Genomic DNA, 17,026 nt, shown 5'->3' with positions numbered 1-17,026 from the left:
ACATCAGTATTAATATCTTAATAAAATTCATATCGAAATTTGACGGAACCAGAGAAAAATTAAACCCGTTTCTAAATAATTGTAAAAGCGCTCTTGACTTAGCGGACCCTTCACAAAAACCTGTATTATTCAAATTTATTTTAAGCCAGTTAGAAGGGAAAGCTGAAACCGCGTGTTCCTTAAAAGAGTTTGAAGATTTTGAACAATTAGAATCGTTTTTGAAAAATCAATACGGAGAGCGTAAACACTATGCATATTTACTTACTGAACTTCAGGAATGTAAACAGGGATCAAAAGAAACAGTCACCCAGTTCGCCTTAAGAATCGAAACTTGTCTTTCTAAATTACTATCAGAAATCAATCTCACTGTTCCTACTTCTAAAAAGAAAACTGAAAGGAAAGGAGAACTGGCTGGCCGTGCCGCAGCAATGGAAGACTTAGCCCTTCACACATTTGTAACTAGTCTTCATCCTTCATTATCAACTATTGTCCGTTGTCGCGAACCAGAAACCTTAAGTGAAGCTATTAATTATGCTTGTGAGGAAGAAAAGATCTTATTAAGTTCAAAAAGACAATTTAATTATGTACCAAATCAAAACAATGACCTTACTAGATACTCTCAAAGGGATTTTCAGGGCCGTCCTCGTCCAAATAATTTCCAAGGCCGACCCGCAGACAAAAACGATTTGATATGCAGATATTGCAAAAACATTGGACACAGTATCGAAAATTGTCGCAAACGCCAATTTAACAATAATCGTCGCTATCAAGACAATGGGCGTCTCGGTTTTAATAATAACAACCAAAACCCCCGCGACGCCCACACAACATCATATTACTCTCCTGTGAATCAAGGTCAACAACCAGATGAAAATTTAAACGAATAAACTTTCCTGAGTTGTGTCGCACAGGAAATATATATAAAGCCGACACTCAAAATTCTCTGAAACATAGAACTACTAATTCCACTGAATCTACTAAATCCACTGAATCTACTAAATCTACTAAATCCACTGAATCTACTAAACCTACTAAATCCACTGAATCTACTAAATCTACTAAATTCACTGAATCTACTAAATCCACCGAATCGACTAAATCCACTGAATCTACTGAGCCTACTAAGCCCACCGAATCTGCTAAATTCACTGAATCTGCTAGACCTACTCAATCTGCTACATCCACTGAATTTATCAGACCCACTGAATCCTCTAAATTCACTAAATCAACTATACTCGCTGAATCTACTAAATCCACTGCTCCTATCGATTCTAATACTAAATTCTCTGATTCTAAACTCCAATCCGCTGACTCGACTTTGACAAACCTCCAAAAACCTGAAAAGGAAAAGACTAATAAAGTAAGCGAGTACACATACAAAATACATAATATACAAAATAGATACTTACCATATATAAGAGTGAAAACCCTTATCTCCTCTAAACCTTTATCATTTCTCGTTGATACTGGTGCAGCTCTAAGCCTAATAAAAAGGTCATCAATTGAAGACATGCCTATCATAGACACATCGGCCAGATGTAGGATTAAATGTATTGACTCCACAGATGATAAACCTGTATATACTCTCGGTCCAATTCCAGTCTCTATTATAGAACGCGATGGAAATAATCACGACAGCTGTAAGCGACTATTTACTCATTCCTTTCATGTCATGAACGAAATGGATTTATCTTACGACGGAGTTATAGGCAGCGATCTTTTCAATTTCCAACCATGCAAAATCGATTACGAAAAGGGTATACTGTATCTAAACAACATAGAGCTCCAATTACATTTCAACAGACGCGACATTTTTACTATTGCCCCACGAAGTGAAACAATCATTGAATGCTCTGTCTCTAATCCGGAAATAAAGGAAGGACTTGTACTAGATCAATCGGTTCACAAAGACATATTGATAGCTAATTGTGTAGTTGCAGTAAAGAAAAACAAAAGAATTAATATTACTGTAGTCAATATCTCTGAATTCCCCGTTATACTGAAATCGGACTTGAACATTACCATTGTCCCTCTAGATTCTCATAACGAGTACTGTGAACCTATTTATACCACTTCGGTACTTCAAAATAATTGTCAACAAAATTATAACTCCTATCTACGATCACAAGAGGTGCTAAACCTTCTCAGGACTTCCCATCTCAACCCGGAAGAAGCAAATGCTCTCCACGATGTCTGTGCGGAATACTCCGACATATTCTATGTTCCAGGTGATAAACTCACCCATACAGACGCATTAAAACATAATATTACTACATCAACTCAAAACCCTATAAATGTTAAATCATATCGCTTCCCGGAAGTACATAAACCGGAAGTAAATAAGCAAATTGACCATATGCTTGAGCAAGGTATCATAAAACACTCAACGTCCCCATGGTCATCTCCCATTTGGATCGTCCCCAAAACTTGATGCGTCCGGGCAACGGAAATGGCGAATAGTCATTGACTACCGGAAATTAAACGACATAACTATTGGTGATAGCTATCCTATACCACAAATTTCGGAAATTCTAGATCAACTTGGTCAAAGCAAGTACTTCTCAACTCTTGACCTCACATCCGGTTTCCATCAAATTTTAATTAACGAAGAAGACGCACCCAAAACTGCTTTTAGTGTACCTCAGGGACACTTCCAATTCACCAGAATGCCATTCGGTCTAAAAATGCCCTGCTACCTTCCAAAGACTAATGAATACGGCTCTATCGGGACTTCAAGGTATGCGCTGTTTCGTCTATCTCGATGACATCGTTATCTATTCCCATGATCTTAGCTCCCATATCGAGAACCTATCGTCGGTATTTCAAAGGCTTCGAGATTTTAATCTCAAACTTCAACCCGATAAATGTGAGTTTCTTCGACGTGAAGTCGCATATCTTGGCCATCTTATTACTGAAGAAGGAGTAAAACCCAACCCGGAAAAGGTGAAAGCGGTTACAGAATTTCCCACTCCTAAATCGCCAAAGGATATAAAATCCTTTCTTGGCCTAGTTTCTTACTATCGTCGCTTTATACCCGAATTCTCGAAAATTGCTAAATCATTGACTAAACTCCTGAAAAGGATGCCCTTTTATTTGGGAAAATCAACAACAAATTGCTTTTGACAATCTTAAGTACAAGCTTACCACTGCCCCTGTTCTCATGTATCCAGATTTTACAATCCCCTTCATTCTTACTTGCGACGCCTCTAACTATGCCATCGGCGCTGTCCTTAGTCAAGGCCCTATTGGCAAAGATAGGCCCATAGCCTACGCTTCTCGTACACTCAACAAAAGCGAGTGTAACTACAGTACTACCGAAAAGGAACTGTTGGCAATTATCTTTGGTTGTAAAACATTTCGTCCATATCTTTACGGACGAAAATTTCAAATAGTAACTGATCATAGACCATTGAAATGGCTTTTCAACCATAAAGATCCAAGCAGCAAATTACAAAGATGGCGTCTAAAATTAGAGGAATATGAATATGAAATTACTTATCAAAAAGGCAAACTTAACGCCGCCGCAGACGCTTTGTCCCGTTATCCCGTAAATCCGGTAAATAGTGACGATATACTTAATCCTGACGAAAACATTAGTCCATTTAACAACGATCCCGAGTTTACTCCTCCAAACTTACCAAGTCCTATCCTAGATCCGGAATCAGAATCGACCATAAATCCTTTCCAAAACCCTTCACGAGAATTACCATCCCTAGGACCAATTCCTTCTCCTAATTTTGACCAAAATAATGATTCTACTACAAATGTTAATAACAGAGACCTATTAGAAACACTTAACGCTCCTGACGATAATTATTCTAAATTCTTAAAAATCATGAATAACCGAAATTTTGTATCCAACGCCAAAATTCTAGAATCTAACGCCAGCATTCTAACATCCTCGGACAAAACTATAGTTATTCCTACATCCATCGACCTTGATGAAGCAAACCCTCATGTAGGAGAGATCCTAGAAGAAAAAGCAAATAAGGAAGAAATTATTAATAAAGAAAGAACATTACATTCATTTTTAAATTTCGAACACCAGGGCCGAACGGTGTATTTTCTGTTTATCAAAGTAAATCATTTTGATAACGCTTCATATGAAGATATTTATATCAGCCTCAAAAATCTACGAAATGAATTAATTATTACTAATCCTCTAACTAACTTAAGCATCACAGACTTCAAAAATCCTTTTGACTCGCATTCATACACTAAGTTATATAATATAATTCAATATCTATTTCATAATGTAGACGCGTTTATCACTATTCACAGAAACACCATAATATTCCCAACTCTGAGCGAAATAAAGAAAATTCTTCGTGAAAATCACGATATACCTATTGCCGGCCATTTAGGAACAATTAGAATGCTTAATAGAATTAAAGAAAAATACTATTGGAAAGGCATGCGCAATGACATAGAAAATTATGTCAAATCATGTAAACTATGTCAAGAAAACAAAGCCCTTAGAAGAAGTAATAAATCACCTATGCAGATAACTACCACCTCCACTGCTCCATTTCAACGAATTGCCATGGACATTGTTGGTCCACTACCCGAAGCAAGCTTAGCAAAATTAAAATATATATTGACGTTACAGGACGACCTTACTAAATTTTCGTTAGCCTATCCCATACGGTCAACGACCGCAGAAGAAACAAGTGACTGCCTTTACACTTTATTTCTTTATTCGGCATACCTAAAACTATTTTGACTGATCAAGGAACAAACTTTACCGCTGACCTCTTCAAGAAAACTTGCGAGTTTTTAAAAATCAAACAATTATGGGCGAGTCCCTATCATCCGCAAACACAGGGTGCCCTTGAACGTAGTCACGCAACATTAAAAGAATATCTTAAATCATTTGTTAATAACGAACAAGACAATTGGCATCGTTACGTCTACACTGCTATAATGACTTATAATACCACCGTCCATTGCACTACTAATTACACACCCTATGAGCTTGTATTCGGCCAGAAACCTTTCATACCCGACTCCATTTACGACTCTTCCCCTAACCCTACTTATCCTGAGTATCTCAAAATGCTTACTCATAGATTTAAGTATACCAGAGAGAAAGCTATCGAAAATATTAATAACTCTAAGGAAAGATCAAAGAGATATTATGATAATCATACAAGACCTAATAAATATCAAGCTGGCGACCTTGTATACCTTAGGAACCAATTGAGATTAAGAAAAGCGTTATCGCCTATCTGGCGTGGACCTTATAAGGTCATTAAAGTTCATGATAACAACACCGCAACTTTACTCATAAATAGGCGCCATGTCAAACATCATTTCGACCAAATAAAACCCGCTACATCTTATTCGGTATGACGATTATTATCATTATAATTTAAACTTTCAGAATAATTCTACCTTACCTTCCCGCACCGCTCTGCGCCCAAGAACTCGTTCAGCCGCTGGATAAAAGTCCCGGCATATATTTCGATCCCGTCAGCACTCTGAAACTAATAAGTGATCACGCATATTTTATTATTCCGGTAGATTTAAGTTTCATAAAGCCTCACCTAGAAAACATAAATAGTGTGATAGGTACTTCCAGATTTCTATGTCAACAAAATGAAGCAATTAATGATTTTCAATGTCACAATATGCTTCAACCACTTACCTCGTTGTATGATGATATTGTTCGCGACTATAACGCTATATCTCATCTTATCCCTACTAAATCAAAGAGATCCGCATGGATTCCTGTAATAGGTACAGTTATGAAAAAAGTATTTGGCACAATGGACGAAGATGACTCTGAAAAATATAATGACGCCATCCAATCATTATATACTAATGACAAAAGTTAGTTTCATTAGTTAAACAAAATATTATAATTTCAAGGTCCGCCATTACGAATTTCAATGAAACTCTTTCTACTATCTCAAAAAATGAAGCCCTATTGGAGGACGTCATAGATAAGCTAACTATCAGTTTAAGGAATGTGTCTATAGCCAGTAATGAACTTATCCTAAGAAATAAGATGGACGAAGTCCTTAATGTATTACATGCTAGCTTACTTACCTTGTCATTTAAAGTAGAGGACATTGTTAACTCTATTATGCTATCACATAGTAATACATTGCATACTTCGGTAGCTACGCCGAAACAATTGTTCGATGATCTAGTTACCAATTCTAGGCATCTTCCTAGATTTAGAGAATTTCCTATAAGCTTAGAATTAAAAAATATAAATTTACTTTTAAAAGTTTCGGAACTTGTTCCTTACTCCAGGATTAGTAAAGTTATATTTGTATTAAGAATACCTTTAGTATATCAATTAGAATATGATCTTTATAATATAGTACCAGTTCCTGTACCTCATAACGTTACATCTTCTAACTCTTATGCTATGATAATTCCTACTAAGAATTTTGTAGCCCTTAGTAAAGATAAAACCACTTATTCTATGTTTGATAATATAAATTCTTGTAAACTTATCAATAAGGGAATTATGATTTGTGATGTTTCAGACATTTTATCGGTTAGTATAGAACCAATTTGTGAGGTAGAACTTTTGACAAGGTTTGTGAAAGACTTACCTTCGCAATGCGAAACAAAATTAATATATGGTAATGTTAATATTTGGCATAGTCTTAGAAATAATAAATGGATTTTCGTTCAGTCACAATCTACTAGATTATCAGTTCAATGTACTCCTAATATTACCGATCTAATCATAAAGGGTACAGGTATTTTACACCTCGACCCAGAATGTATTGCATTTTGTAAAAATGTTAAATTATTACCTATGTCTGATATAGAAATCGAAGGACATGAAGTAAATTTAGATTTTAATCTGATAAATGATAAATGTTGTAATATAAGAAAATTCCTAGAATTAAAGGTAGATGTATCTAATGTTACTATTTCCAATATCGATTTGCATAGTTTGGGAAATCTCAAGGAGTTAACTGATCAAACGGAACAGTTCGCGGATAATCTCATTATTGATAACAATTATAAATTCGCTACACACATTAGTTTCCCTATTTTAACAATCATATTGGCTCTATCTTTTATAACATACCTAGCATATCGGTATTGGAATATAATCTCTAAACGTAAGTCTAAGGAAGTAAATTTAAACCCTAACCCTGATCCTGAAGGGGTAGCTGTAGAACCTAGAAGTTCAGTTAATCTACCTAGACTAAGAGTTAATTAAGTACTTATTGTATTTCCACTCCACTCAATTTCATTTCCATTTCTTAGTTATATAATTTTCCATTTTCAGTAAACTTCCCTTTTCAAGGGTAAGTTTACTCTTGGCCGGGGAGGTGTTACACCCGGTCTCCCCTAGGAATAGTGCCCACTTTACCCCTTTCACTCTTGTCAGCTGCTAAGTCAGCATATTCTTACTCCCACGCCCATCCTTCCAAACCTCCCATAGTCAGTTCACCTCCGACCTCCCTCTGAATCGCTTGTATACTAATTTCGTTAATAAATATTTTCGAGGTCGTTCAAATTCGCCTTTTTTTAAAAAACCTTACCACGCCGGTCCGCGTAACAGAACGTACTCTACGGACAAGTCATCAAAATGTCGAACGGACGACCATCGGGATGTGAATATTCAATTACCGAACCAAAATCCAGAGCGCACTGCCATAAATCTACCTAAAACGAGCGAAAATGGACTTTATGACGTACGGACTAGATTTATTTTACTGTATAACGGGATCTAAATCGGTTATTAGGTACTTCGGCGCAATTAGGGCTGATAATCGTGGCGTAATTTATGTTAATTTGTGGGTGCATTGGCGTACGTTATACGGTTTTTGTGGGCAAAAATGGCCGAATTTATTGAGTCGAACAAGACTCTCTTCAAGTTAATAGCCCATCATGAGGTCTTTCAACCGCGAATCTTATCTACAGTAATGGCGATACTTAGCTCAGGGAGTGCTTTAAAAACCTTTCATTATCTGTTCCTTCAGTTAATTCCGGAATAGAACTGTATTGAACATTTCAATTTCCACTCCTACATAATTGACATGTAGGTTTACCAAATCTTCAAATATTAACAAAGCCATGAAAAACCGATGATATTGATACGAAAACTTCCAAGTACATAAATCATGTTGATTGACGTGTCAAAAGGGTCGTGACGTCAGCAAGGTCAGGAGCGTCGCTCATTGGTCGACTGTCGCTGGTACATTGTGGTAGGCATGCCACGTACTCGGCCTACAATAGAATGGACATTCGCAATAGTTTGCATTCATCATTCGTGTAGCGGAAACTATTGAGTTATGATTTGCCGTTTCCAATTAGAGCTGTTTCTATGTGTGTGTGGAGCGTGTATTCTCTTGTTGTGTTGCGGATGGAAAGATGAAAGCTTGTTATACTTTTATTTGAAAGTAACTGAAGGAATTTGTGTGACTTTCCGTAAAGATTTTTGGATTTACTTAGGTACCTAGTTGTAAATGGTTTTATGTGAGTGGTCGGTAGCTTGATTGTTGGTACACAAGTTCTGCTTACCTATTTCTGCATAATGTTTAAGAAAAGGGGTAAATATTTTAAACTTTCCATAATTGGGGCAACACATCTCAATTTTTCAGTACAACATAGGTATTCCGCAAATTCATGAAGTATATCCTCATAAAGGCGGCAAACAAACCCCATCCCGTGGGTAAATCATTGTTCCCCTTTTATGGGTAATCCAAGGAAAACAGTGATTGGCTTTTATGTCGAAGGCTTCGAATTTATGGGGCGGTGTAGGATAATTTACCGTATATACTTTTTTTATTAAAAGTATTTTAGAGACCATTGCTTAGTTTGTGCTGTCCCATTCTATTTCTAACCCTTATGAAATCCTTTTCCGTGCACCAGATACTATGTACGTCGCTAGAACACACAAGAATTTGATGTAGCGTGAAACTCCATAGAATTTCGTAGCAACGGTTTCAGTGATGGCTACGGCGTAGACGCTTGATTGGTTTGCCAATGTAATTTTAGCCCTCTATTCATAACGCGACAGTCTAGATTTGCATAACATTCATTGGCATTGCTTTAGGTCTTTGGCCAGCGAACAAGGGTCACACCACAAAGTGGATTTCAAACCGCGTAGAATGTATTTCCGGGCTTTATAGTCATGGCATGTGTGCTACTGTGGCAGAACAAGTCCTATTGTTTAACCCACTTACTCGTAGCTTTAATTAAAGGCTGGGTTCACTGTTGCCTTTTATTTTCATGTTGTGTACTTATCATTTCCAATAAAAGTTAAGTGATCTTGATTCAACAGAACAAATGTTTACGGGTCATATTCAAAAAAATTGTATATTAAAACGTCCAACAGAGTTATTCTTTTTTAAAGAATAGCTACTAGCTAATTACTCTTAAAACAGAATAAACATTTATTTCAGCATTATGGAAAACAAAAATAACGCCCCATAATCCTCAATGAATGATTAATTTTAAAAGAAAACTACAACGTAGAACATTTGTTTTCATATAAGCAATGCGTGTCCACATTCTTGGCGCGTCATTTAGAAAACATTTTATTATTCAATATTAGTATTTTAACTGACAAATAATTGATTTCTTAGCAGAGCATTGTGGGACCTGAAGGAATTTGCTAAAATTATCATGAAATATAACACGCAGAATTCAGGAATAATTAATTAAAGCAAGTCTTGATTTCACTTCATTTCTGTTATTCCTGTCTGTTACATTAGTAATTTTAATATTTTTGTAGTAGTTATCAAAATTATTTTACCTAAAACATTAACAACTGAACTGTCAAAAGAATCGACGAATCAAAAATGTTCGGTAATTTTGTTAAGCGCAACAAGCACGAAATATTGTGGTGCAGTGATTATTCGACAATTAAAAGTTACTTATTACTGTGAGACTTTTAAAGTATCGGTAAGTACTTTTACTGTTTTATAACTCAGCTTAGAATAAATGTATATTGACACTATCACTGTACTGTACAAGTTTCGTATAAAGTAAGAATTAGCATTGAAAAAGAGATTTTTTTAGATTAGACACAAGCAATTTATTCATATCGGTTATCATATCGATTACTTTTTTCTGTGACGTAACAGATATGAACGGTTAAGGTTTGTTCACAGTGTACGTACCGAGATAAAAACGTATTTAATCAAACCTACCACTTTTCTTTTTATTTTATAATTTTATAAAGGTATCTTTACGAAAAGTCGACATGAACAGAGTAAATAAAAATCAATCCACTAATAAAATATAAAACTCGAAAATGTTTTCTATCGATATACATTTTTACAATCGATATTTGCAGGTAACATCATGTATTATAATGGGATAAGTTTTGGATAGTTACCTACCTACGAATGGCTTTAGTTCGGGTATAAGAATTGCTGTGGGGTTTGTTTTAGAATATTTAATATTTATGTATTAAGGTTTTCTTTTCTTCACAGGCAATATGCCACTAACACCAGGTGGACGACAGCGAAGTTATAGAGAACAATTCGAATACTACTATCTACTTATTTTCTTTTAAAAGTGCGTCGTTATATACTGACCCTAATAATTCGTCTCTGTTACTTTTCCGTTATAACAATATAGCTTTCCTATCTGTTTCATATCTGTTTTTTACAATTTTTTTGAAAACGACCCTTACACTGAAAACACTGCAGTTGTTATAACGAAACTGGAGTTAATAAAGGACTTTTTTATGTTAACACGAGTTTAATATACTGTTGGTGTATGAGCGAGATTTAGTGGAACAAGCGGAATTGTTGTAGGTGAAATATTGTGAACACCGACGCGAACTGCCGGCCAATATATTGTAAAACAAATATATCGTACAATAGAGGAAAAATAAGGACATTGGGCGTGGATGAAACGGGCCTAAATACGTCAGTGGTATGGACGTGAGGTGAATGAGAGGCAGGAGTTTAGGACCTTTCCTCTGCTGCCGTTTAATTTATAAGTCCCCCCGTGAGCTTCAAGAATATATGTGAAATAACAATGGGGGTATATTTTCTAAAGTGTTTTCTCCAGCCTAGGGTTGGCGACGTCTGATTTCTTAAGTATATACCTGGCGTGTATTTGTATGCTGAAAGTCGCGTTGACTGCTGTATAGCAGTGAAAGTTTGTACTGGCAACTGACAGAGAGTATATAAAAGGGAACGCTTACAAAATGTGGTGTTATTGTACTTCTCATATAAATACTAAGTTTCAGGGTTGTTTCTAGCTTAGGAATGTTTTCTGTATGAATATAAATAAAAAATTCATAGGTGTTATATGAAGTAGATGCCATACGATGTACGTTTAACATGCCATCTGTGGGGCAAAGTGAATCAGTCAGTCAGATAGTCCATGCTGTCAAACTATTCAGTAGCTTGGGTCCTTATTTACTGGAATGATGAAAACCTTAATACATATTTTTTTCTAAACCACATAATTTAATAGTAAAATCGGTAACGTTAGGTCGACAGGTAGTTGCATAGACCTAGAACTAGGTACTTATTTAAAGGTCAAATAAAAAAAAATACCTGCTATTCCAAAAAGGTTGTTTTCCCAAAAAATATTAATGACAAAATTAAAAACTGTGTCAGACATGAAAATAATTCGGTTTTTATATGTATTTCAAGCCTTACCAGCGTACATTGACGCTGAAATTCGTCGGTTTCATGATACTGCATATTTTATTGTTCTTCGTTAACGCGAACAACACGTGGTAGGATGAAACTTTTATACCAATTAAATATTGAACTTTTTGGTCGAAAACGCAAATGTAAAAGGCTTATTTTTTATTTTTTAAACTTTCGATTCCATAAAAGAGTTTTAGGCTGTCGTAGCTTTTATGATATTTTTAATGCAGGTAGAATAGGTACACATAACCCTAGATTTTAATAGTGATAAATAATTAATTTAGACATATCTTTAGGTATATGTATTCGTAAAAAAGTTATCCTGAAAATAGAAAAATTCCTTTTTGCGCGATCATTTTAATGAAAGAGGACAATCCCATTTTGAAAAACTACGTTATGAGTGCAAAATAAAATGGGCAAGCATAGAGTACTAGCGTGGGCTCGGTGAACGTAAAAAGTAAGTAATGAGAATTTGTGCAAGAGAATGAAAAAAAAAAGTTCTGAGCAAAAAGGATTTGTTGAAGAAGAGCGAATAAAAATGACACCACGCGACCAGAGAAGTAATACTTTTTAAATCTGAATAAGTTACACTTAGGGGGAAAGTTACTTCGTCGATTTGACGGTTTTTTATACATATTATCTGCCCAGCCTTTTCTTCTTCAAATGTGCCCATTTCTAAGGTGGCTATCAATTTTTGTAGTAAGTAGGTGTCCGTGTATGGGTAAATTAGCAACTCTATTTTCATCCTCTTCATGCCTGTTTTTAATTTTAAACTTCTAAACAAATCGTTGATCTTTTGAACATTTAACCTCCTACAATAGGACCATAGGTACATCACATTCATAACATCATATTCAGCCTCACCAAACTCCATAGGTAGCCAAAATCAATTCACGATATTCAACAAACGCTAAAGTTAGCCAACATAACGTTCTAAACAAAAGACGACGTCATACAATTCTTCAAATAGCCAACTTGAAGTGAAACAGCGGGAACTGCTTACGTCATCTGTGTCGTCACCTGACCTTGGCTTCGGCCCAAGGGTTCCAGAATATCTCATGTTACAATGGATTTGTAATCCCTTGAAGGGACTGCTAGGTGGTCGTGCGTGAGTCCTTTGGTAAATCAAGTGAGAATTTTGTTTTGAGAATATATAGTTTAAGATCCTATTATTCTATAGTTAAATATCATATTCAATAGATTTTTGGGAGAAAAAAAATGTTTACCTATGTATTTACCTATCTCTTTTGCGGATAATAAGGATATCTCAAAGACACCTTAGCTTATACTTAGGATAGACTTAGCGTTAACGTCGAATCGAAGAGGTTTGATTTGTTACGGCAGCTAAACCAGTAGAATTATGGAAGTATTTTTTAACATAATAATACTGGCTAAACATAAATTACCGTCGAAAACCCACACATAATTTATCACGTATCCCTTCTACTATAATATATCTATCTAATTTATGGCGCCACAGACCACGCAAAATTTTAATGCAGCTGCCCAAAATGAATTGCTGAAACTAAATATAGATAATTATCCTAATTTTAGCGAATATTGTTAAATGAATATTAGTTCGTTTGTTATGGTTTCATGTTAAAACAACTGAAATAATTTACATGAAATAACTTTATGACTCTGAAGTTGGCTAATAATGAAAGTGTATGGACGGTGGACTACGGCGCACGCGCAAGGCGTCAAATGGCTGTGTTCAGAGAGGCAAAGTTATTTGACAGGTTTTTGTAGATTTACCTACTGAGTTCTCAAAACAGCATCATCTATTTTTTAAATTATACTCTAAATATTATTTGCTTATTACTTACAATCTAAACTAGTTAAATCACCTTCTAGTGTTAGAGTAACAGAAAAACGATTTCTCGGATACCTAGGTCCGTGTAACAATACTAAGACAAATAGAAAGTTAAAGAAACTTAGTATTTTAATTTCGTTAAAATTAACTAGTACTACCTTTAACTAGATAACGCAATGAGAAAGTTTAAGCTGTTTAATTTAATCGAGTTTAACAACTTCCACTATTTGGATGTTCTGACGGTATCTCTCTGTGACATCGTTTCGAAAACACGCAAGAGGGATAAGAAAATTAATTTTAAGAAGGAAAAACTATAAAAAATACATGAGGTACAAGCCAAAAATACCTCAAAAATGCGTAATCATGTCCCAAACAAATATAAACAGACATATTTGGAATACGACAAGGATTTAAATAATAACGGCTGCGAACATCTACGATTTCTTTCCAAAAATAAAAACTTTATGAAAATCGTTACATCACACGTAAAAACACGGTCCTACAGGAGTAATTTACCAACAAAATTATATAAAGGTGTGTGGCTTGGCCCAGTGAGGAGCAAACATTGAGAGAGACAGACATATACAGATTCTACAAGTCAAAGTGAGATAGGCAGTGTTATTTGGCAAGCAAGGTTAAGGGGACATCTTAAGGTGAGTGCTCCGGCTTGGTTGAGACGCTTATTTTCAAAATACGTACATATTAGAGGATCCAGATCGATCCCAAGGCTGTATAAAGTTATTTAGCTGAAGGTCGTTATAGTAGTTTGTCTGTCTTCACTTCAAGAGTGTACCTAATTTTCGTGAAAAGTATACAGTTGTTTTGAAATTTTAGCTTAACTTTTTGTAAATAGTGAATTGTTTTTTCTCTGAAAAACATGCAGCAACTGACTGGTCAAAATCAAGGGTCAGGATAGTTTCTTCCCAAAGGTTATTTTTATTGACGAAACCACCTCTAATTAAAGGAAAAATCAAAAAGAAAATAATCTTTAACATTTTTCTATTTCCCATCATGTTCTTATATCATGAAAGTCGTTCAGACGATTAGTACTAGTAACAAAACTGTTATTTCAGAATACATGTACACAAAACTCTTTCAGCAATATCAACTTTCACACAACCTCTGAAATAAAACAAAAGCTAAATAAAACTCTTTACAAATTAATATTCCTAACTCGTATATAGTTCAAGAAGTAATGCCGGTTTAGATTACAAATAGCTTATTACTGTTTAACCTGTACTGTGTACAGGTCACAGTATATTGGCCTGACAGTAAGTACACCCATTGATTCCGATTCCACCAGTAATTGGAGTTATACAAAAACAACGACTGGCTTTTAAAGGATTTTCCTTTAATATTCAGTTAGGAGTTCTGGGGATCCGTTGGGAATTTTAAACAGTAAAGTTTTTAACAAATTTAATATTTAATTTCTGTTAATATTTTAAGAGATAATGACTGTTGGAATTAGTAGGGTAATCATGAGAGGATTTTTGTATTAATAAGTGTCCTTCACAAAGTACAAGTAATTTTTGTATGGGAAACTACAACTCTGTATTAGCAAAATATCACCATAGTTTTGGTTAGCAAAATACCAACAATAGGATCATCATTTTGTCCGTTAAAAAAACAGGAAAATTAACCTCCCTTAACACTTATTTATTCAGTAAAATTGTACGGAACTCTCATTTCAAGCGTTTAATATTAGGTGAGGTTTTGTGAATGAATTGAACGGTAGCGGTCCGCGTATAGCTTCTAAATATTCATGGGTCCGCCGAATGAAAACCATAAATTTGTGAAAGTGCAGCTCGTGGAGACCGCGTGCTCGCAAAACTTAACGATGCCCACTTACCAACACACATTGCTTAAAAAAATAGGTCAAATACCAGAAAAAATACTCTGGGTTCTGTATTACGAACAAAATGGCCGCCACTTCATTTGTTTTTGACATTTGAATTAAGAATCTTCATTAGGAAAGTTTGACAATTTTGAAAACAGTATTCATAAAAGATAACAAAAATGTGTGCAAATTCTCTTTAATAGAGGGATGTAAAACGTAATGTTGAGAAATTAGAAGGTTCCAAACTAGTAATAACTGGGTTACAGACTGATGATCAGATAGACATTTTAGTATCAGGCTCCGAACCTATCATTCGACGGTTTGGTTACGGAACCATAAAAATAAAAGCTCCAAAAACACTGAAATGGAATTTGCAGCAAATATCCATATCAATAAACTATCGGAATTTCCAAATATATTTTTTATTCAAAGTTTGTGTATGACATTCGCAGTTTAAGGATTAATATATCGAATTAAGTTGTATTCATAAAGTTTATTTTGGGCGTTCATTTGTAAGTGATGCGTGCCAGTGTTACAAATTGGTCTCTGTTATCGTTTTAATTTCGGAACTGTGTCAAACGTTGTTTTATTGTATTGGGGTCGCAGGATCAAAACTACTTTTATAGTTATGTTTAACGTAGTATTTTGTCATGTGCAAACAGGGCCGCGCCGACCCCCGGCAGCGCCTGTGTGCGAAACCTATGAAGCGCCTCTTTTTTAACGAATCATCATAAAATAGTTATTTGTTATACAAGAGTGCAAAGTTGCTTTTCAACCGCGGGCTCAATTTTGATGACCGAGCAAGCGAAGGATAATTAGAATCCTGAGCGACAGCGAGGGAATCAAAAGAGCACAAGGTGAAAAATCTTTGCACTCGAGTGCAACACGTAACTTTTCATCCCACCTCATCAAGGAAATTTCTAAACGCAAAAAAACAAAATGGCGCGCACATATGAGTATCAAATTAAAAAGAAGTACATATTAAAGTTCATTTATTTGAAAACTCAAGTTAAAAATGAAGCGAGGTTAAAAATCTATATAAAAACAATAATAAAAATTATTATTTTTAAATGTTTTTTATTTTTATATTTAATATTTAAAAATGTAAATTATATGTTCTAAATAAATAAATGACTTCATAAAAATTACTTAATTAATTGAATAATTATTTTAAGCAGTATTTTATTTGTTTAATATGTATTTGTTTGAAAAGTCTTATCAAGATTGTCACAAATGGAGTATTGCACACGATGTTCTAAATTCAAATCACTTTGCCACTCTAGAGGATAAAAACGACTTTTGCGCTCAGATATCAAAGGGTAAAACTACTCTTTCCGAGATGGTGGGATGAAAAACTAATTTAATTTTTGAATGAATATTTTTAATTCTAAGAATAATAATACTAATATTATTATTGTCATCGGCAGGTGCCATAGTTCCCGTAGTTTCCCCATTCCTAGTCCATTAGCATCCCATCACAATAGCCCAAGTAGTTTTCATCCATAGTTAGCAATAGTTTAGCACAGAACCGGGGATTGTCCTTGGGTACATTTCTATAGTGTATACAGGGATAATCGTCGGTTTTGTGTCACCATTTCATTAAAGTTGTCTCAAAAGGGCTTCAGCGTGTTGGCTTCGGCCCCACGTTCGCCTCCCAAAAATCCGGGACTCTGTAGTCCCGAGGTCTGGTAGAGACATACTAATATGACTATTACCTACCTATATTATGTTTTAAAAAAACAACAAGAGTCTTAAGCCATGTATTCACTGAGAAACAAT

The 17,026-nt window shown here is 35.0% G+C and overlaps 2 protein-coding genes across 8 annotated transcripts in view; both read left to right on the top strand.

The window, feature by feature from the left end:
• The window catches only part of Ih (I[[h]] channel), a 248,749-nt gene that overhangs the window by 43,747 nt on the left and 187,976 nt on the right, over positions 1-17,026 (top strand). The window lies entirely within an intron of this gene.
• On the top strand, positions 250-4,963 carry LOC135117860 (uncharacterized). Its single transcript, XM_064038234.1, is given in 5 exon segments — positions 250-310; positions 912-1,360; positions 2,409-2,683; positions 2,685-3,117; positions 3,119-4,963. Coding segments are annotated over 5 exon segments (2,823 nt in total). The 3' UTR covers positions 4,724-4,963.

This window comes from Helicoverpa armigera, chromosome 15 (assembly GCF_030705265.1).
Source record: "Helicoverpa armigera isolate CAAS_96S chromosome 15, ASM3070526v1, whole genome shotgun sequence".
In the NCBI taxonomy this organism is placed as follows: Eukaryota; Metazoa; Arthropoda; class Insecta; order Lepidoptera; family Noctuidae; genus Helicoverpa; species Helicoverpa armigera.
This window is presented reverse-complemented; position numbering and strand designations above follow the sequence as displayed.